Source organism: Aythya fuligula, chromosome Z (assembly GCF_009819795.1).
Source record: "Aythya fuligula isolate bAytFul2 chromosome Z, bAytFul2.pri, whole genome shotgun sequence".
NCBI classification, from domain to species: Eukaryota; Metazoa; Chordata; class Aves; order Anseriformes; family Anatidae; genus Aythya; species Aythya fuligula.
Genome location: NC_045593.1, coordinates 30,781,413 through 30,802,939, shown reverse-complemented (window position 1 = coordinate 30,802,939; position 21,527 = coordinate 30,781,413). Strand labels below are relative to the sequence as shown.

Genomic DNA, 21,527 nt, shown 5'->3' with positions numbered 1-21,527 from the left:
TCTACCTCTGTCCACAGACATCTGTTTTGCCCAGTCAGTTTCATCAGTCCACCATGACTCTGATGCTCCGTGCTCTCAGACGCTGAATTTGCAGGATGGAGTGTGGGCTTACTGTGAGCTGCAGAGGCAGACACATCACCTGCCAAACCATAACCTCCTCCTTTGCTCTCCTTTAGATGAGAGATGCCTTCCCACAGTCAGTCAGTCAGTACATGTATGTATGCATTTAATGACTTCCAAGTGTTTTCATTTCAAGTTCAGGTGAGCTCATAAAAGACGTATGCTTTTAAAAAGTAAAACTTTTACAATATAGAAAATTAGCTGCACTTTGTATTTCATGCCTGTGGGCTTTGTATTCCGTGTGGATGATTCCGTTTTCCCCTGTCTTTGAGATATGCCCTGTGTGTTTTTCCCCTTCAGAGAGAATTCAGCTCCCTAAAACTATAACTATGCAGGTAAGATATGAAGAGACTAGTTAGTATATTTTTCAGACTTTGCCATTCTCTCTTCCTATTGTAAGTACAGAAATATAGTACCCTCATGCAGAAGGATTATTCAAGAAATTATATCCCCTCCCCCCAAAAAAAGAAAAAAAAAAAGAAAAGTGAAAAATAAGGCAAAATGGAAATTAGTTTGTCTCAACCTTTCTTCTTTCCTGTTAAATTATTGTAGGAGCTGTATGGACAGTTAGGCCACTGAAGGGTAGAAGAAATATTTTCTCTATAAGTATGACACTCTGAAGAAAAAATTTTTCTCTCCATTGGGGTCTTTGTGATCTGGCTTGCGTATATCAAGTGAGTCATCATTCACATGCAGAAAGTAATTTGTGTCTTCATAGCACTGGAATTTCACTGACTCTCCTTCACTATGCATGATGAAAAAGTGATTATCTTCGCTCAGCTATGAAAATACACAGAGTAAAGAACATATGTTATTTTTTAAAGCCTTTAAGTTATGTTAGAAAAAATCATGTTAGAAAAATTCAAATGTTAGAAAATTTCAGGGATATTGCTAGCTTTGTATATTTTGACTGTATTTTCCATTTTTTATGATAGATTTTTGGGAAGACCTAATCATTTTGGGACAGATTCTATGGGGACTGTAAACAAAATAATACCTGCCTTCCTCAGAGGACTGGCTGCTTCCATAGCTGTATTCCTTTGTATTCCTTTGGTTTCCAAAAAGACTAGTACAGTTTTGCTCTGTAATGTACTTGCTACTGGGATAATTTAGGATTTTCATCTGGCTATTTTCTTATCTCAGACCTTCCAGGTCAGCTGCCGCTAGCAACAAAATACCAAGTCAGGGTTTCTGTTGCCTATTTTGGAGTGAAATCAGAATACTAGTTACTCTTTTTTAAAAAAAAGTCCTAATACATAAAATTTTCTGTGCATCTCAAGTCCACAGTACACCTTCATTTAAGATCCATCTTCGGGGACCCTCTGAAGCAAGGGAGGACCCTCTGCTCCGCAGTGAGCCACTGGGGCTGGGTAACCACTGCGTGGCGTACTGTGTGGGCATGTGCTGTGTGAGCAGTTTTCTGCCATTACCAGCACAGTGTTTTAATAAATGGTGGTTGTGAACTGCTACCCTTCTGATTCAGTTTCCTATCATTATAAGCTGTTACTATAAACCATTATTTGCTGTTACAAGCTGTTACAATTTTATTGTGTTAATAATAGCCTAATTAATAAAGGATCTTTTAGTAAATGTTGATTGTGAGCTGTGTCTCCCTAAGCTTCGGTTACAGAAATGTAAGCTGACAACACTGTATGCAACTCTTTCTGGTGCTGTAACAGCAGGCACCACAGATTCTCATGTTTCTGGTAATTCTACTGGCAGTCTTCCAAAAATAAGCAAAAATGCTAACCTTTGAGACTTATTGTTAAAAGCTAGCTGACAAAATATCACACTGCAACACCACATAGTTTTGTGATTGACCATGAGAAGTACTTCCCCATCTCAGTCAACCCCTCCCACACTTTTTTGTTCTGTGGACAATAGAGGCTTGATTAATCACACCAGAAATTATTTCTTGTTCACTGCATTCTTTCTAGAAGGTTTATAAGAATCTCACAATTCAGGCTTAACTATGGTTTGGCTTCTTTGTCTAATCAGATGTGAACCAAGTGCAGGCTGCTGATTTCTCCTCACTGAAATGAGTAACGTATTATTTTCTACTTAAAAGCTTCAGCAAGAAACTATGATGTTCACTAGTTGCCTTGTTAGGTTTGTAGCAAATAGGTTCTCAGAATTAATTTTTAATTTTATTTGTTTAGAAACTACAGTGATGACTAGGTCTTGACAGGCAACACTTACTTTTTTTTTTTTCTTTCTAACTATGACCCAAAACTGGGATCTATCAAGACTAATCCTTTTCCTATTAACAGCTCTATAGAAAAAAAAAAAAAAAAAAAAAAAAAAAGGAAAGGCATGTTTCTTATAAAAAGCTTATGATAAAAGTTTTACAAAAATGAAAAGTGTCTCTGATACTTTTTATCATACAAAGAGAGGGGCTGGAAGTTGCCCTAAATTTTCTAAGCCTCATTGCTTTCTGATTCTAGGTATAGCCAAATAAATTTCTGAAAGGTACATCAGTAGGAACATAAACTGAAGGACCCAAATGGATTTTCCAGGTTCATAATGCTGGAGACTGGTTAATTAATTATACAATAAACAAACAAACAAACAAATAAATAAATAATAGATGTGTTGCTCCTACCTTTGAAAAAAAAATTCAGAATGTCTTCAAACAAGAAAATCAGTATAATTTGAAATTACCAGAATTCCTTTCTGACTTTGGAGAAATGTTAGAAATGATAGAAATATTAGGCTATGAATTTTAGGTTTTCAGTATTTCAGATCTGATATTATGAAGTTGTGAAAGCCATCTGATCCTAGATAGTTTTAAATGTACTTACTGAAATTGGAAATACTGTATTTTTAATCAGTCTTGAATAGTATGTTGGCTGGAGCATAACCCTAACAAAAATGATTTTCTCAACATTTTCTCAGTTTTTTTATTTTCTGCGGGTTATGATATCTGTTTAATATGTACCATATAGCAATTAAAGTAATTTCCATCCTGTGCTCACTATGTTTTATCATTTCTGTCTAGAGAAGAACTAACAAAATCAAACTTTGGTCACCAAAATATGTGAAGAATCAACCTGGCTACCTGTATTCAACACACAATACATTTCTCCAGAATTATATTGGTTTACTGATACAGAATTCACTCTGAAAGTACTTCTGGGACTACTTACTTTTAAATTCTAATTTATATAAAATGTTTAGTACTCTATACTTTGTGGTTTTATTCATACAGTAAGTTTTTGACTGCTGGATTCACTATTCTTTAAAAACATCATTATTCTTGTAATTTGACTCTTCTAGGTTGTGTCTAAGGAGTTGAACCAGATAAAAACTACTTCAGATCTCCCTGCATTTTACAGAAGCACAATAATACTGGAAACATATCTCTGTCTTTCATGTGGTATTGTAAGCTTAGGTACTTTTCCTGTAGACTGCAGGATCTATTGGTGTACACAAGTCAAGTCAAAAGCAAGGAAAGATTTTGCTTATTTCTCCTTTTCTGAGGAACGTTCTAAAAATAAGAATGTAAACAACTCATCATGTAACAACAGCAGAACCGCATTTAGTTGCACTTTTTGTACAGCTATGTTTGTATATCCTCTCTCTCATAAATACGTTTCTATTTGGTTGATCATGACTGTATACCTGTTCGAAGTCAGGATCTTCGTGCTTGCATGTTTTCCTGTTGCGTCTTTTCACTGAAGGATAATCTGGCTCTGAACAACATCCTTTTAAGACCTGTATTTACAACCACGCAAATTGGTTATTTTGTCTTCACATTTTGCACTTTTAATCCACCAAAAGTAGTACTAATTCCAAAGAAAACTTCCGTTGTTTACAAAGCCCACTAATGATTAAATTGTGTTAGCTGAGACATCCAAATTGTTATGTTTTGCGGTCAGTGATCTCTCCAGATTTTTTATGTATTTTGGAGACAGTAAATGTGTTTCCCATCATTTTCAGAAAAGAACTGCTTTTAAAGATACCAAGAAAGATAACCTTGTATAATCCAGCATTTTCAAAATAGGTGATTGGGAAGTAAAATCTGTTAGGGCTCAATGCTCCATTCTTTCTCTGATTTGGTGGAACCCATTTCAAACAATTAATCTCTGAAAAAATTATCTCTGAACCATATAAAATCTTTAAAAAATAGTTGTTCTTCCAAGGGTAGTAATGAAAACTCCAGTGGGATAATGTACTATAAACATAATAAATATATCTTACAGCACACATTTCCCCAGATAATTTCAGGAAACTGACTTTTTGGAAAGTCCTGAAAAGGAAAATAAATTAAATGTGAGAAAAATTTAATCTGAGGAAGCATTTGGTAATGCAAGGCTAAGGTTAGATAAAGTCATTCTTAATCTCAGTATGACTTGTTGAAACAGAGCAGCTTGGACCTTTGGCCTACTTTAAAGGGTGAATTCCAACATAAAGTTCTTCCTCAGACAGATTTTAGTATATGTGTTTATATATATATAAATATATGAAGTTACATATTATATATATATATAAAATTCTTATCACCATATGGACAAACACTCTGGAACCACTTTGATACTCTGATGGCAGGGGTAATAACAGGAATTGACCAGTTAATGCCTCAGCACTCCAGTTTCCAACCAATTTAGAAAAAAAAGGGGGGTGGGGAGGGCACCATACGGAAATCTACCCTTGCCTGCTCTTTCCACTATAAACAAACCTTTGCAAGAATGTAGAAAATGAGAATGTTCTGACAACAGATGCAAATATTTAGAGCAGGTTAGTACATTCAGCTGTAATTTCTTTTCATCACAAATACCCTTTCATTATCTTGTAACTCAGATTGCGGAGGAGAAAATAATTCCCCTCTTAAACTCATTTCTTTCCACAGCAGTAGTCAGCTACATAATACAATGATTTTTGCAATAGCTTATTTTAAGTTTCTCCATGGACATCATAGAGGAAGGCAGTCAGAACTTGTGAAATGTGATATGTAATGAAAAATGCATTTGAAAAGGGCTGTTGGGAATTGTTCTCTAGTGGGAAAGAGCACTCACAAGTAACACATTAAAAAAATGATTCTTACCTTCAGACAGAGCTGCTTTTTACCCTTGCACAACAGGACAAATTCGTTATGCTTTGATCTCTGTGTGAGGACCACCACATTTTTAGACCACGTTTTCGCTAGAGGAGAACATTGTAATAAAATTTGTATCACTTTGTAAAATGAAGCGCAGCTAAAGTATTTTGTAAATAGACAATATTCAGACTCTCTTTACATTGACAGGCATAGGAATAGAAGCAAATATACTCACTTGATACAGATCTCTTCTGCAAAGTGTTTAAAGTCTATGGCTTTTTGATGATTTTCTATACAAATCTAAATTTTTCTCTGTATATTTCTGATTATATATGGAATATCAGATATACATGAATACATACAATATGAGTAATGAAGGCATATATGTATTAGTGCTTAGACATATGTGTAACACACATGTTATTATAATATAGGAAATACAGGGTTTTTTCTATTTTATGTCCTGTGTGCTCTGTAGGTCAAAATCTTTCCACTGTCAATGGGTGTAATGGATTTAATCCCTTTGGATATAATGTTGTTTTTTCATCTAGAGGAAATAACAGTATATAACACAGTATAATGCTCAGCCTGATAAACTGAAAATAAACTTTTTGGTACTTCAAAGCCTCAGACCCATGTAAGCAAAAAATAATTAAAGTTACCTTTTGTCAATTAGCATGGTATACAAGAACATCACCTAGAAGAGCCATTGGCATTAATAACTATGCAGTGATGTTATATCTGACTGCCTTGCAGATTTATTTCAAACAGTATCAGCTGTGCTCTTGAAAGTATTTCAAGGGTACAGGTTAAAACAAACAAACAAAAAAGTAGCAGTTGATCTATATGCCCACCAATGCAACAACTGAAGATAAATTTAACAGAGATTAGGTAACTGTTAATTGAATGTTGCAGTTGAAGATACTTTTTTTTTTTTTTTCTTGTTACCAAGGGTATCTTTCAGCCTTTGAAGTACCTTATGAATAAGCAGAATTTACTCATTCCATCTGACTGTTTTCATGTCCCTCAATCCTGTCCCTTATTTTAGTTACCCTAACTTACTCTACCTATAGTGCTTTTGTGGAAATTTTTCAAACAAATTTTGTCTGAGCCAGCTACAGCAAGAAAACAGCATAACAAACCTTGTTAAAATCCAGCATAGTGTGCTTTACTGTTTGCATATTTATTAATGCATCAGATAAATGTGGTAGAATGCAGGAGGTTTACAAGTCTTCATTTTACTTGTGTTACCAGTTCATATTGTCTCAGCTGCAATTGTCCAGCTTCAGCTGTAGCATGTAAGTAGCACATCAGTGGCAAGAGATATTTCATATTTAATCATAACAGTGTGCTGACTTAGGGGACTCAAACTTTCCAAATCACCTCTGAAAAAAGTGGCAAATGATCTGTCAGGCATGCGATTGCTGGTAAGGAAAGTAAGGAACTGTTCCATGATTCCATAAATGTTCTTTCCACTCTTTGATAGCCTTTGGATGAATTACCTAACCTCTTGGTTTCTAAATCCAGAGTTTCAGGGACCTTTTTCATGCAAAATGAAATGCAAATGAAATGCTTTGAAATTAATGAAATACCAGATGCCACTTCTTGTTTGGGGTGTCCCTGAAATGCAAAGTTTTGGGGTTCAGGCAAATATTGAATGATCAATATTTTATACTCTTCCCTATAAATCCCCTTTTGACTATTGTTCAAGTTGCAATCCTGGACCTTGCAGCAGCCCTTTCTGGTTGAAACTGGACTAGATTTGTCTTTTACTGGAATATCTTGAACCAACTTATCTTTGATTGTTCTCACTCATTTCTTACGCTTACAATTATGAAAGTTCCAAAAAAGCATATCCTCTTTCTTCACATCCTTTCTTTTTATTTTCTCTCTCCTGTTAAAACAGGTCTTTTCTAACTAAGAGCCAAATGCCAGCAATATAGCACATATGCTTTTCTTCCAAAAAATATTGGTTCCAGCTTGTATAAACTCTACTTCCTCATGTACATTTGTCCTTAGTCCAAGACCTTACTCATAACTTGCTAAGGCATGTTGTGCGGCTTTTAAGATCTCTTTCTGTGGAACACAGAAATTCACAGATCTTTCATTCTTAACAGCCTATCTAAATTGTCCATTTTCTAGCAACCTGACCTAAATGAATATTTGGCATTAGATATCACTTCTAATATGATGTATATGAAACATTACTAACTTCTTTTCCTACCTTCAAACGTCCCTTCAAAAACAGACACTAACAAAGAGAATGATATATTTTGCTCCCACATGAGTCATGCAAGTCTTACCACTAACTGCTGGTTCATTGCTTGTGAATATGCTTAACCATGCGATATCTAAAACAGAAGACATTTAACAAAGATTTGGAATTAGACAGTTACATTCTTCAAATTAAAAAAACTTCATGAACAATTTATTGAATTGCTTTAAAGTATCATCTGGCAAAGAATGTGTAAAAGAATGTGTAATAGCAACTGGCACCAGACTTCATTTTTTTTGCAGGTCTCTGAATTCATGTGATCCTACTAAGACTATACAGTTAAACTTGTATGTATATATAACCTGAGGGCTGAATTCTTAGTCTAATAAATGTATTGTTTGATTAATTATCTTTTACAAAAGAGAATTCACCTGCCAAATAGAGATGAGTAAGGAAATGTAAGATATTAAATGCTATCAAAGAGAAGCCCCAAAATTGTTTGGTAACAGATGTGAGGACCCTGACACAAAATAAACCAGACTGGAAAGTAACAGGTAGCCACAGCATGGATGTTCTGGCTTTTCTCACATCAGCCTAAGTTAAGTAGTCAGCTGTGTTGAAAGCATTACTCACTTCAGCTCAAAGCCACAAACACGCAGATTAAAGTTGGCTCCTAATAGGATGCCGTCTTAACTGAATCATCATGAAATCATGAATGTATGTTTGTGTGTTTATGACATATCATTTCCTCTTTTTTTTTTTTTTTTTAAATTGCTTCTGCTAAGCAAAACCAATAGAGATTTTGCTTCTGATCACACATCAGAAGCGCTAATTGTCTGGGTTACTTTAAAACTCAATGAAGTTATTATACATGTAAGAGTCACTTCAAAAGGTATCACTTAAATATCTTAGTTATCAGTGTAGCTGTCATTATTCACAATTTAATAAAATAATTTTTTTTTTTAATCTAGTTTACAAATATATCAACCAAGCCTTTCTATGTCTGAAGCATACATATTAAACTTCTAACTCCTGTAAAAGATGAGTTTCTGTAAGAAAGTTTCAGTAACTTAATAGTTATCCTACAAATTTCTTTTTCCAGTATTTTGTTTTTCTCCCTTCTATCATGTCTTTGGAAAATATATAGCTCTAGGATAACTGCAATTGTTATTTGCCTCTTATTCACCAAAAGAATACCCTCTAATGACTACTTCTGTTATACTAGTTGTGACTAGTATAATTGGGGAGTCACTAACTTCTCTAATACTTCTCTCATTGGGGAGTCAATTAGAGAAGCCCCGCGTTAAATAAGAGAAGAGTTACATGAAAAAATAGAACAATTCTACAAACTCCTAAATTGTATCTATTTTTCTTCATTTTTCCTAGTGTCTGATAGTTATCTTCACAAGGTGCTGCACCTAGGTTAGGGCAAGACCAGACAGAAGTCTAGACTGGGAGAAGAACTCACTGAGAGCAGCTCCTCAGAGAAGGACTTGGGGGTTCTGGTGGACCAAAAGCTTAATATGAGCCAGCAGCACGTGCTTGCAGCCCAGAAGGCCGACTGCATCCTGGGCTGCATCAGCAGAGGGTTGGCCAGCAGGCAGAGGGAGGGGATTGTGCCCCTCTGCTCTGCCCTTGTGAGGCCACACCTGGAGTGCTGCATTCAGGTCTGAGGCCCCCAGCACAAAAAGGATGTGGGGTTGTTATAGTAGGGCCATGAAGGGGCTGGAGCACCTCTCCTAATGAAGAGAGGCTGAGAGATCTGGGGATGTTCAGGTTGGAGAAGAGAACTCTCCAGGGAGACCTCATTGCAGCCTCCCAGTACCTGAAGGGGGCTTAAGAAAAGATGGAGAGTGACTTTTTACATGATCATATAGTAATAGGACAAGGGGAAATGTTTTTAAACTAAAAGAGGGTAGATATTAGGAATAAATTATTTATTCAGAGGGTAGTGAGGGACTGGAGCAGGTTGCCCAGAGAAGCTGTGTTCAAGACCAAGCTGGATGAAACCCTGGGCAACCTGATCTAGTGGGTGGCATCCCTGCCATGGCAATGGGCTTGGAACTAGGTGATCTTGAAGGTCCCTTCTTATCCAAACTGTTGTATGATTCTTTCCCTCCATTAACAGGCAAATATCTAGACTTCCCATTAACTCTAATTGGAGTGAACAAATAATCATATTTTTGTTTAAGTATAGTATGTACCTACCGTAAAGCAGAATACAAGTCTTCTTATATTACTATCAATATTCAGAAATACGCAATAAAATGTTATCTCTACTGACTGATGTACAGAAAACATAATGGTGCATTCAACATGTTCTATGGTATTATACATACATTTGGTGAGGCTTGGTATAAAAAGCACACTACCTTCATGGGACTGTGAATCTTTGGTTGATATTTCATGATGACCATCTTCATCTAAGTCAAAATGCACTGTTTTTGAATCTTCAGTCAGTAAATAGCACTTCACTGTTTCTCGCAGACTAAACACTGGCAATTTTACTGGCAACAGAAAAATGGGAAAATTCCATAATAAAAATAAATAATGTGTATTTTTATACCAATCTTTGCTTGTTTATTACTGTATGTTCTACGGAAAGTAGATTTACCTTAGAACAGTATAAGCAACATATAATAGAAATTATACAGTGGGCTTAAGCTGCTGTTTTGGAAGCTTGGTGGTGGTGTCAAGAAGGAAAGCAAAGATTTATTCACTTGGAAGGTTACCTCAGTGAGAAGATGAGCTTTATTCTGAGCCTTCTGCAGAGTTAGCATGTGCAAAAACTTGATCTCGTAAAAGTGGCTTCCAGCTCAAGAGGTGCATGTAAGCCTGAAGGATGGGGTACAAATAGGGGTTGTGGACAACCTGCAGATAGCTGTGTTGGAAGAAACTAATGGGGAAAGGAGGAATTTGGACAAAATAAAAATAAATAAAAAAAAGAAGGGACCTGAATTTGCAATTGGTTGGTGGAGAGAGGCAGAAACAGAGCAATGCTCTGTACAAAAGCCTGCACATGGAGAGAGCAGCAAAGAGAACATGGCTGAGCCGTAAGTTTTTGAAATAGGAGAAAGTTCTGCAGCATGCTGTTTCTAGATTAATTTCCTTCCTTTCATAGATAAGTACCTGCCTGTCTCCCAATTTTCCACTTTGAAAATTGGATCTGCATACAAACAAGAGTTTTAGGGTCCATCTGTTTACCTAAAATAGCAGCCTTTGGGGCGATACCTGGCATCTCTTGCTGGAAAACAACAACAAACCAACCCTTCCCCCCCCACAAAAAAAAAAAAAAAAAAAAAAAAAATTAAATCAAACAAACAAAAAACTAAACTAAACTAAAATAAATAAATAAATAAAATATATTTGTAGGTAAAAGGTGTAAAAGGTGTCAGTAGGGAACTTCAGCCAACTGAATGTCCAACACCTCCAGAGGATCACTATAAAGCATAATTTGGATTATGCTAGACTGAGCATTGTTTTCCTGGAATATGTTTTCTACTTACAAATTCATTACAGAATTCAAGACATTTCTGGAACAACACAGACCTCTAGGGTAAACAACTGCTGTAAGACAAATAGTCCTTTCTTGGCCAGAAAACTTAGGCAAATCAACAGGATACTCAAATGCACTAGCAATGAGATAATACTCTGGAAATTTTTGGCCTCACTGAAAGTTTTTATTACTCCTTTTATATTTATATAGACCTTCTGAAAAATCTGTTTCAGCAGATATTTTGAAAAATAGAGCTGTTTTGGGGAAGCTTACTTTCTGCCCTGACTAGGCTGAGCAGAAACTCTGCAAGTTCAGTGAAAAAAAAAGATAAAGGAAACATCCTTGACACACCCTGACCCAAGTCCCTCATTCCAGCACTGGCAGGTCTGACACATCCTGTGTTGGACCTGTGGCATGCACATGATTGGCCCATTCATGGGCAAAGGCCTTCTCTGCACAGGTCTGGCAACCTGGGCTAGCAGACCTCCAGAAAAAAGATAGCTTTTTATAAGAAGCAAAAGGACAGCTACTATCATAAGTAATAGAGCAAAACTTTAAAAACAAAACCAAAAACACTTATCACAACACTTATATTGTAAGAATTATGGTATATTATAAGAACTAGTACAGTACAGAAAATAAAATGGTTGTTAGGCCTGCTATGACATTCACTGTCTTCCAGGAATGCATACATGTTCATTAGAAATTACCAGTCTGCATTTGGTCGTATGAAAATTTTAATGTTGTTCCTTTGGGAAGCGTTTTTTTGCAGGTTGTTTTAAGCCAGATTTTTATTTATTTATTTTAATTCCTTCTGGTATTTTTACTCTTGAGCTTATTACCTATTAGCTGTTCCAGATACTTGATTTAGTTGAACTCTGCCTTGGGTTGGCACCATTACCTTCCCAAGATTACAACCACACTTTTCAACCACAGGAAGGAGTTACCTGATGTTCCAGAAGCTGGTGCTCTATTGCACTGCGGAGGTTTCCTTCTAGCCAGTTGCCTTGCAGAGACAGGCACTTCGTAAGGCTTTTGGCGGCCTGAGCGGAGCCTCATTGTTGAAGTCCTTGAGAAACCCCAATAAGCTGAGTTGCCTCACCTTCCCAGCCCTAAAGTAGAAAATAGAATTAGTCACAAAACTTCATAATTTGGTTGAGAAAGAAGTTTACAAAATGTATCGTTTCAATATGGGACATTGAACAGAAGTAAGGTAAACTCAATAAATGTGTGATTGTGTGCATGACTCAAGCCTGTGTCTTGAAAGGCAAAAATGGTGTATTTCCAATGATGGCAATTCATGTGATCTACCTAATCTTAGGCTAAGATTCATGCATAAAGTTTTGTTAAAGGAGCACATTGTAAAAGACTTCCTCTTAAATAAAATGTAAGGAGTTGGACTCGACAATCCTTATGGGTCCCTTCCAACTCAGGATATTCTATGGTTCTGTGATTCTATAACTAGTTTAGGTGATTACTTTTTTTTTGTTATTATTTATTTATTTACACTTTTCAGTCATAGGAATCTAGCCATACTTTGCTAGCTGTATTGAAAAATCATATTCCTTTTCTCCCTCAGAAGTCCTTCAGTCAACAATCATTTTTGGAGCATTCATAAATGATAGAATATGATGCTAACTTCAACATAGTATAACCCAGCTTTCAGTAAAGACATGCAGATGCAACCATACTGTAATCTTAAAACGAGATTCAGGAATGAGGATTGGAGTTTGCAGATTTCAGGTGTGTATTAGAAATATTTATTCATTAATGACACGGGTGACTAGAAAAAATCAATCCCCAACCAGTTATATTTTCAGACTACAAATGTCTCATTTAAAATTTGATCATTTGACTTCAGTGTGTTCTTCATTTTTCAAATGATGCTGTGTTTGTGACTATATTTACGAAATTCAGAGAACCATAGAATCATTACTTTTAGAAAAGACCTCCAAGATCATCAGGCCCAGACATCGCCTTACCACCAATGTCACCCACTGAACTATGTCCCTAAGCACCATGTCCAACCTTTCCTTACACACCCCCAGGGGTGGGAACTCCACCACTTCCCTGGGCAACCTATTCCAATGCCTGACCACTATTTATGAGAAGAATTAATGCTCTTTAGTTTATGAAGACTAGATGAGGAACAGGATTTAAGAATTACCTAGGCTAGATATCCTAAAGAAAGGTTGATGTCTAAGAATGGGAGCTACATTGACTGATGAACCACCTGGCCATCTAATAAGATATACCGAGGACACAGATTAAGTCACTGCATGTCAGAAAAGTTGAGGACCAAACTTTGGTTTGAAAAAAGGGAAACTGGGTTTCTTTCATCTAAGTACTCTCCTAAAGTCAACTGTTTTTAACAAAGTGTAGATCAAAGAAGACTCCTATCTTAATTTTTTTTCCAGTACAATGGGTGAAAGAACTAAGTGAAGACAATTATAATATTGGCCCTATTCAGCTTTGCACGGAGTAACTGAATATCAGCTAGGTCAGAGAGATCATGGCTCTTGTATACACATAATTTATGAATGAATTTGGGAAGGGTGGTTCTGTCTTCTAGCTTGATTCAGTTCTCTAAAGCAGAATTTCACATTAAATATTTATCTGAAATGATAGAAATTAAGGATTTTTTTCACTGGCAATTCTCCTGTTACTAATTATGAAGGCTAAGGCTCTTCTTTTGCTTTTTGACTCAGATAAAACTGAACATTGAATTAGGCTATTGGAAAGTGCAACATCTTTATTAAAAAGAATTAACTTTTTCTAACCTACTAAAGTTGTTTCATTTTTCAAATGCCTGAGAACTTGTAGTTAGAAGGTAGAAAGTAGAGGGTTGGGTCTTCATCTTGCTGACACTGCTTTGTCATTGAAGCAGGCTAACCAAAAGAGAAAAGACTGATTTTCTCCGAAGACCTAACCGGGACCTGATCTCTGCAAACTTTTACCCTGATCAGGCTCTACAGAATATGTGGGCAATAATACTAGCTTTTGGATCTTGTTAGTGTGCTAGGTGTTCAGCATTAACAAAGTATTGAGACTTAGACCAGGGGATGCTCAAAAACAGGCATTTAATCCCTTTTTAAACATTTCTAATGAAAATATAAGTACAACTCTAATTTGGCTGCAGTTGACCAGAAGTTCAGAAGATCCAAATTCCTGATTTTTGTATCCAGTGAAGCAGTCAGGGAATTGTCTTCTCCTGGTTCTGCTCTTTGTATACCACAGTTACTAATGCTAACTTATGTTCAGTTAGTCCTAAATTTATTTACAAAAAATATGAAGTGAAATTTATTTTTATAGAGAACCAATATGCTATCATGCCACCAAGATTCAGAGTCCTGCATCTGTGTATTTTATACCCACCATCTCTATAAGAAAAGAAAGATATTACAAGCTAGGACCCTGAGGAGGGCAGGGCTGTTCCAAGGAATTTTCAAAAGCATTTCTAATAAGTGCACAAATTCTTACAGCACTATCTTAGAAAAGTTTTGAACTTAGAAATATTTTTTCTAAGTTCTGAAGGACTGTACTTAAGTTCAGTTATTTTGGGCTATTCTAACCAGTAGACACATCTAAAATGGAGAAAACGTAAATGCTTATGTTAGACCTTCACATTTGTTATCTCTCTAGAAAAAATGCAGCTCCCTACAATAAATTAAGAACACACACTCCCAAGCTTCCTTAGTTTGAATTTCCTCACGTGATGCCTAAGATTGTGTACAATATAAACCCTCCCATTCTGATACCTTTCCTCTCCCACAATGTTCTTAAATACATGTCATCTGCTCCTGCTTTTTACACTTTTACTTACAGGTGTTACTGTTGTGTGTTTATCCCTATGTCTATTTCTTTGTTTCAATGTCTTTTCATGCCTATTTCTTCAGCTCATTTCTTTTCTTCTTCTGTAAGGTGTATGCAGCTCTAAGAATGCTAGAAAGAACAACATAGTGTTCTTGGCTGCAGACCCGGTTAACCACTGTTTGTTTTGGACATTTCAGTTTCTTTCATTTTGTTTCACATCTATGCTAAGTGAAAGGGAAGTGGAAAAGTTGAGCTCTGGCTCTTTACACTGCTAAAATCAGATATACTTGAGTACACTGCTGGTTTGTTGTAACAAGATCACCCTGAAAGCATACAAGGTCTGAGAATTTTTCCAGTTCCATAGACCGTATCAATTTATTTACATGAAAGCAGCAGAGAAAAACTGTTTCATATATATATATGCATATGCATTATATATATATATATGCATATATATATAATCTGTATAACTTTTCTTGTTCCCTTAGTGTTCTCTTTTGTTCTTAGCCATTATTCACTCTTCCAGCTGTCCCAGACACATCCCAGTATATATGAACAGGACTTTAAAAATGTGGAGATCATTCACACAGCAGTATGATCCACATATTATCCCATTCTGTATTGGTACATTCACAGCAAGCTATCCCTAAAAGATCAGATCCGTCTTTATTGAGTGTACTGGGTTGCAGCTGACAGTCCTGCTTCCAAACAATATATGTAACTCCTCAAAAAGTTCAACAGTAGATTAACAAATTCACAGTAGATTAAAAGGAACTTCTGCCATCCCATATAGCTAATAAATAACAGGGTCATCATTTCTTTCAAATCAGCCAACCTTAAAATATCTACAGACTAAGCTAGATATGAATATATGAAATAAGATGTAAACTAGACTAAAGGAAGAGCCCTCAGAAGAAAAACTTAAAGTCAACTGAAAAGAATAAAAAAAATAATTCCATTTGCTAGACTCTAAAAAAGCAGTGTGATAAATAAAACCTTAATTTGAAACATTGGAACCCATTTAAAAATCTGCTGCAGTCTTCCACTCTTGCTTACCTTATTGTGCCTGCTAGTGTCTCTACTTCCACCCAGCTGAATGCTAGAAGCAGCTCTGCTACAGCCAATTTATTGCCTGAACACATGGCAGGAAGCCAAACCTTGTGATAAAAGAGAAGTCTGATGTAGACCCAATCTTTTATATCTTTACATCCACTCAATTAAATCAATATTTTTTTCTGTCTTTCAATTCTAGGACTCTGGAAAATAGCAAAAACAAATTTTTAAACTTTTATTTCTTTAAGGTGCTGTAGAAGCTGTCTTTGCTGGAACTTCGTGCAATTTTTTAGCCAGTATTTCTGCATAGTGCTTGAATAGTGTCCATAAACACTATTCAGATGTTCTATGTCACTTGTGTTGTTACTATCTACTGTTCCTTCAAGGGCTGACTGAAGGGCAGATGGTGGGTTTCTGGCAATATCGACATATTAAAAGTAGGAGTGAAGCCTCAGTTTCAGGGAGTTTAAAACAAGTTAGCTGTTTAAATATTTTCCCAGCTATTCAAAGGGTTTTGTAGTTCATTGTGCCAACTGCAATAATTGGACTGCTTCCAACATAGGAGTGTACTTGTTTAAAGCGGATATGCTGTGTTTATTTGCCCATAAAACCCAGATACTTTTTTGTCATAAAAGAATTATCTCTATCAATTATCACATCAGTTACGTGCAGTAAATTTATCTTTCTACATTCCTATCCCTTCACTCACCTATCAGTCCCCTCTATCCATACACATAGATTTGTCTTAATGCAATCTTTGTGTTTATAAAGGAGTGAATCAGACATTTATATGTGTCACTGAAGTAATGAAACTCCTCTAAAAGCAATTGCTACTTCCTTTTTGGCAGTTTTATTAAAATCAAGATTGAGCAAATCTGAATGAAGTTACTCTTTCCATCTAGAATTTGTATACTGTGTCAAGAAAATTCTCAATTTAACCTGTATTTGGTGTAGCAAATACCTTTCTTAGTTCATTAAGCCCCCACCAGACTCTGTAACTATACCAGGTCAGTAGAAAGACTTTGCTAGAAGATATACTTAACAACAAAGCAATGTGAAACTTCAAAATCTCAGGTCTTTGTCTATCACTCAGGCAGACATGCAGACACAGAAATGCAGGAGTGATTCTAAATGTCATGGCATAAGACCATCATTTCAGTGCAGGGTAAATACAATGAAAAATGTAGCAAATGCATTTTTAAAAAACATTTTATTTATTTATTTATTTTTTTTTTTTCCAGAGGCTACACTGGGGCCAGATCTGATGAAGCTTGCAGCAGCTATGTTTGTTGTTATAGAGGAGATGGATCCAGGTTGCAAGATGCAGACTGTATGTCATGAGAGCCATTCTGGCAGGCTGTGTCTGACTCTGGGCCCCAAGTTATGGGACCAAGTGAAGTGTTTGTGCTCTCTACAGCCACAGCACATAACATTTTTTGATTTTATACAAATGAACATACAACCATTATCGTGCACTACACCAACACTACTGTAGAGTAACTGAATAATAATATATGAGATCAGCAGCCACAAAAAGAAACTATTTTAAATTACTTGTAATTGATACAAGGTAGATTAAGTCATATGGATACTAAGGATGTATCAACATTGTAGCTGATCTTAGTATCTGCAATTCATTTAAATTTTTTTTTCTTTTTTTTTCTTGTTTAGTCTGTAATTGGGAATGCCATTGATCATTTCTGGATCTGAAAGACTCTGAAGAGATCTGCTAAGTCCACATCAGTAGAGGTGTTCAATAAGAAATTGAGGTTTTAGTTTAGTCTACCCCAGACCTTTTGCAACAGTATTTCTCCTGTGCTGTTCTTATGCTCCTGTTAATAATCTCAGAGACTTGCAACTGAAAATCCCAATACTGATGTTGTTACAGCAGGTCCCACAGAAAGCAATTGCCTTTCATGTTGGAAACACCCTTTCTTCTCCTTCCTTTACCTGCCATTTGGCTGCAGCTTCTGCTTTGCACTACATGGCCCAAAAATCACATTTGCAGGAAGCTCAGCAATGAATCTGCCCTGCAACACCTTTCCCACTCAACACATGCTCCCATCAGCAATGACTATTATATCATAACTACCGTATCACACGCAGAAACACCAATGGGAAATTTGTGCAGATCCTGATGAAAACTATTGAGTTACTGTGGGGGAAGTACTATGAGGAGAAACACCTGCTCCAGTGGGAAGGGTGCCTAGGGCAGGATACTCATCTGGGTAGCTGCTGGGGAGCATTTTTCTATTCTCTCTCTGGCTCTCTCTCCCTTCCTCCATCTCTCCCTCTTTCTCCTCCTTGTGCCTATGTCCCTCCCCCTTCCTATCTGTCATTCTATCTCTCCCTCTTCTTTCTAGTTCTCTTATTTTCCCACAGCAGCAGCTTCATCATTACAGTCAATGTGGTTCATCAACTGTGGACCCCACTAATAAACCTTCATTCACATGTACTAAGAACACTTTTTGTATCCCTACAGTTGCAATACTATGTCCAGTCCATCACTGGACATATCTTCAAATTCAAATGAATACTTCAAAACAAATTATATTAGAAAAAAATAACCTTTAGTAAACTGTTCATATTGAGGAAAAACTTCAACAAGATTACTATAGAATCAGTATGAGTATTAATATAATTATTAGTCCCCCCACCCATTTTTTTAAAGCCTTTTAACAAAAGTTCTTATAAAAGCCTGCTAAAACACTATAATTTATGTTATTAGACCAGGTAATGTTAACTTTTTTATGGTTGCCTAAGACAGCAGTGAAAACAATGACTTTTCAACAATGAAAAAAAAAACAAACTAGTTTTAGCTACATTAATGAGATAGAGGAAGACATGGGATGATAGCATGATTTATTTATTTTTTTAAGGTAAAAGGGCAATCATCTACAGAAAGTCAATATTTGCTGTAATAAAAAGTAGGAAAAAATTTCTTGCTACAACATGCTTGAATAATATTGAGCATAAAGTAAATATCAGCAACTACATTTTAACAGCCAATAAATTTGCAAAGAATTTGCAGGTGAAATAACTCAAAGTCTCTCAAACAGTAACAAAATTGACACATAGCCAGTGGACTGTACTAGAAAAAAGATCAGATATAAAAACTTATTTTTAAACATGACTACAGTGTATTGACAGATTTACACTGGGGAAAAGTTTGATGACAAATAGTGCCATTCTAAATAAAGCCTATCCTAAACATTTTCAGTGAAAATGATTGAAAATTTTCAAATAAATGTGAAAGATAGCAATTTCAGATTTTGGAGACAAGAGGTTAAAAATACTAGCTCTAGTTCTGAATATAGAATTTCTAATATAAAACTTAGTGATTTATCAGAGAATACAGGTTATATTTTCATTATACTAGGATGTATTAATATTTGTATCAAAAGTCCATGTTTTCTTCACATTGAAGTCTTTTCTCCCCCAAAGTCATGAAGACACCAATTTCAATACATTTAGCAGCTTGCTGAAACAAACTGACAGCAATATAGAAGTACATTTATTTCTTGGAAACTGTAGTTTTTTTTTTTGTTTTTTTTTAATATTTTAAGTACATCTTAGCATTAGCATGTAACAGTCAATTTTATCTTACTTCATATCCTGTTCACATGGTGTGCTAAAGACATATATAGGACTTAACTGAGGCTGCTGTGTCCTATCTATTGCTCCCAGTACTTCCAAACTGTCATTAAGTAATTCTCCATGGAGTTTTACTCCATGGTGAAATTTTCTACTAAAAACTTTAGGCACTTATTTAAACTTCCGTGTGTTTCTCGATAGAACAAAAGACTACTGACTTAGTAATGCCTATGCTGACAACTGCTACAGAGAAACCTCTGTTCTTAAAAACACACAAAAGTGAGAAACAGCAGGGTATAAATGGAAGCTATTTTTGCTCCAATGCCATTTTTATATTTTAAATATTTCTCAAAGTCTAGAGTTCTTGTACTGGATATACAAGAACATTTCTCGGCTCTGGTGAGGTCCTCGGCTCTGGTGAGGCCGCACCTCGAGTACTGTGTTCAGTTTTGGGCCCGTCGCTACAAGAAGGACATCGAGGTGCTTGAGCGGGTGCAGAGAAGGGCGACAAAGCTGGTGAGGGGCCTGGAGAACAAGTCCTACGAGGAGCGGCTGAGGGAGCTGGGCTTGTTCAGCCTGGAGAAGAGGAGGCTCAGGGGCGACCTTATCGCTCTCTATAGGTACCTCAAGGGAGGCTGTAGCGAGGTGGGGGTTGGTCTGTTCTCCCATGTGCCTGGTGACAGGACGAGGGGGAATGGGCTTAAGTTGTGCCAAGGGAGTTTTAGGTTAGATGTTAGGAAGAACTTCTTTACTGAAAGGGTTGTTAGGCATTGGAACAGGCTGCCCAGGGAAGTGGTTGAGTCACCATCCCTGGAAGTCTTCAAAAGACGTTTAGATGTAGAGCTTAGGGATATGGTTTAGTGGGGACTGTTAGCGTTAGGTAGAGGTTGGACTCAATGATCTTGAGGTCTCTTCCAACCTAGAAATTCTGTGATTCTGTAATTGCAATTGCTTCTTACTCATTATAGGTTACATCATTTTTGGTGCTTTCATGAATTATAGAAGGATGACATTGCTTGAGTCAGAGATCATGAGAACTACAGTCAATTCCTAGGGACACACAGGTACGCAGATGCAGTTGAGCAAAAGTGGTTCATTGTACAGTAATACTCTGCAATACAGAGCAGTGAAAGAAGCCACATGCTTTCATTGCATACAGAAAACGTGGAGGCTGTCAGGATATCTCCTTGGACCACAACAGGTTCTCTTTCATAGAGGCAAAATTGAGTAACATTAATTTTGGCTTTAGCCATTCTGTTCCTAAGAATACTGAGAGCGACAAAATATTAAGGAACTTTCCAAAATTTTGCATGTTCATATTAAAAGTTACACAAAGATACATGCTGTATCTTTAAAAAAGGTCAGTTCTTGTTTACATAGTTCTCTCAATTTCAAGGAGGATTTTCAATAAGCAGCAATGAAGACTTCTCAGTACAGAAAGGATCCAGCTGCGGAACTTTAAAAACAGGATGTAAAAAAGACTTTTGAGAGCCAAGAGGGTGCATCCAAGAGTGCTGAAGAAGCTGGCAGATATCATTGTGAGGCCATTCTTTATTCTCTCTGACAAGTCATGGCATCTGGGAGAAGTTCCTGAGGACTAGAACAGAGCAAATAGCACCTTCTACCACCAAGAAAGACATGAAGACAGATCCCGTGAAGTAAAGACCAGTCAGCCCCATGTTGATCCCGAAGAAACTGATGGAGCAAATAATACTAGAAACTGTTTCTAAACTATGAAGGACAAGGAGATGATTGGGAGCAGTCAACATGCATTCATGAAGGATAAATCACAGAATCACAGAATGGCTGATGTTGGAAGGGACCTCTGGAGATCATCTGGTCCAACTGCCCTGCTCCAGTAGGATCACATGGAGCAAGTTGTCCAAGACCTGTCCAGGTAGCTTTTGAATATCTCCAAGGAGGGAGACTCCACAACCTCTCTGACCAACCTATGCCAGTATTCCGTCACTTGCACAGTAAAGTGCTTCCTGCAGACAGAACCTCTTGTGGTCCCGTTTGTGCCTGTTGCCTCTTGTCCTGGCACTGGGCACCACTGAAAAGAGCCTGCCTTCAACCTCTTTGCACCCTCCCTTTAGGTATTTATATAGACTGATGAGATTCCCCGAGCCTCCTCTTCTTCAGGGTGAACTATCACAGCTGTGTCATAAGGGAGATGCTCCCTTGATCATCCTGGTGAC

At 36.7% G+C, this 21,527-nt stretch overlaps 1 protein-coding gene across 1 annotated transcript; it reads right to left on the bottom strand.

The window, feature by feature from the left end:
- Positions 1 to 585: 585 nt before the first annotated feature.
- LOC116501190 lies at positions 586 to 15,770 on the bottom strand. The gene is made up of 7 exons (XM_032206674.1): positions 15,739 to 15,770; positions 11,817 to 11,981; positions 9,746 to 9,880; positions 7,462 to 7,509; positions 5,165 to 5,262; positions 3,742 to 3,834; positions 586 to 900 (listed from the first exon to the last, which is right to left on the bottom strand). Exons 2-7 carry the CDS (start codon positions 11,926 to 11,928, stop codon positions 721 to 723), a joined length of 666 nt encoding a protein of 221 aa, XP_032062565.1. The 5' UTR covers positions 11,929 to 11,981; positions 15,739 to 15,770; the 3' UTR covers positions 586 to 720.
- Between the last annotated feature and the right edge of the window lie 5,757 nt (positions 15,771 to 21,527).

What these genes read in the sequence shown, in the direction of transcription:
- LOC116501190 (XM_032206674.1), bottom strand. Translation starts at nt 11,928, where the DNA reads ATGAGGCTCCGCTCAGGCCGCCAAAAGCCTTACGAAGTGCCTGTCTCT. An exon ending in CAATGAACCAGCAGTTAGTG is followed by an intron (nt 5,263 to 7,461) that starts GTAAGACTTGCA and finishes GTTCTCCTCTAG; the next exon opens with CGAAAACGTGGTCTAAAAAT. An exon ending in AAGATCCTGACTTCGAACAG is followed by an intron (nt 901 to 3,741) that starts GTATACAGTCAT and finishes GTATTTTCATAG; the next exon opens with CTGAGCGAAGATAATCACTT.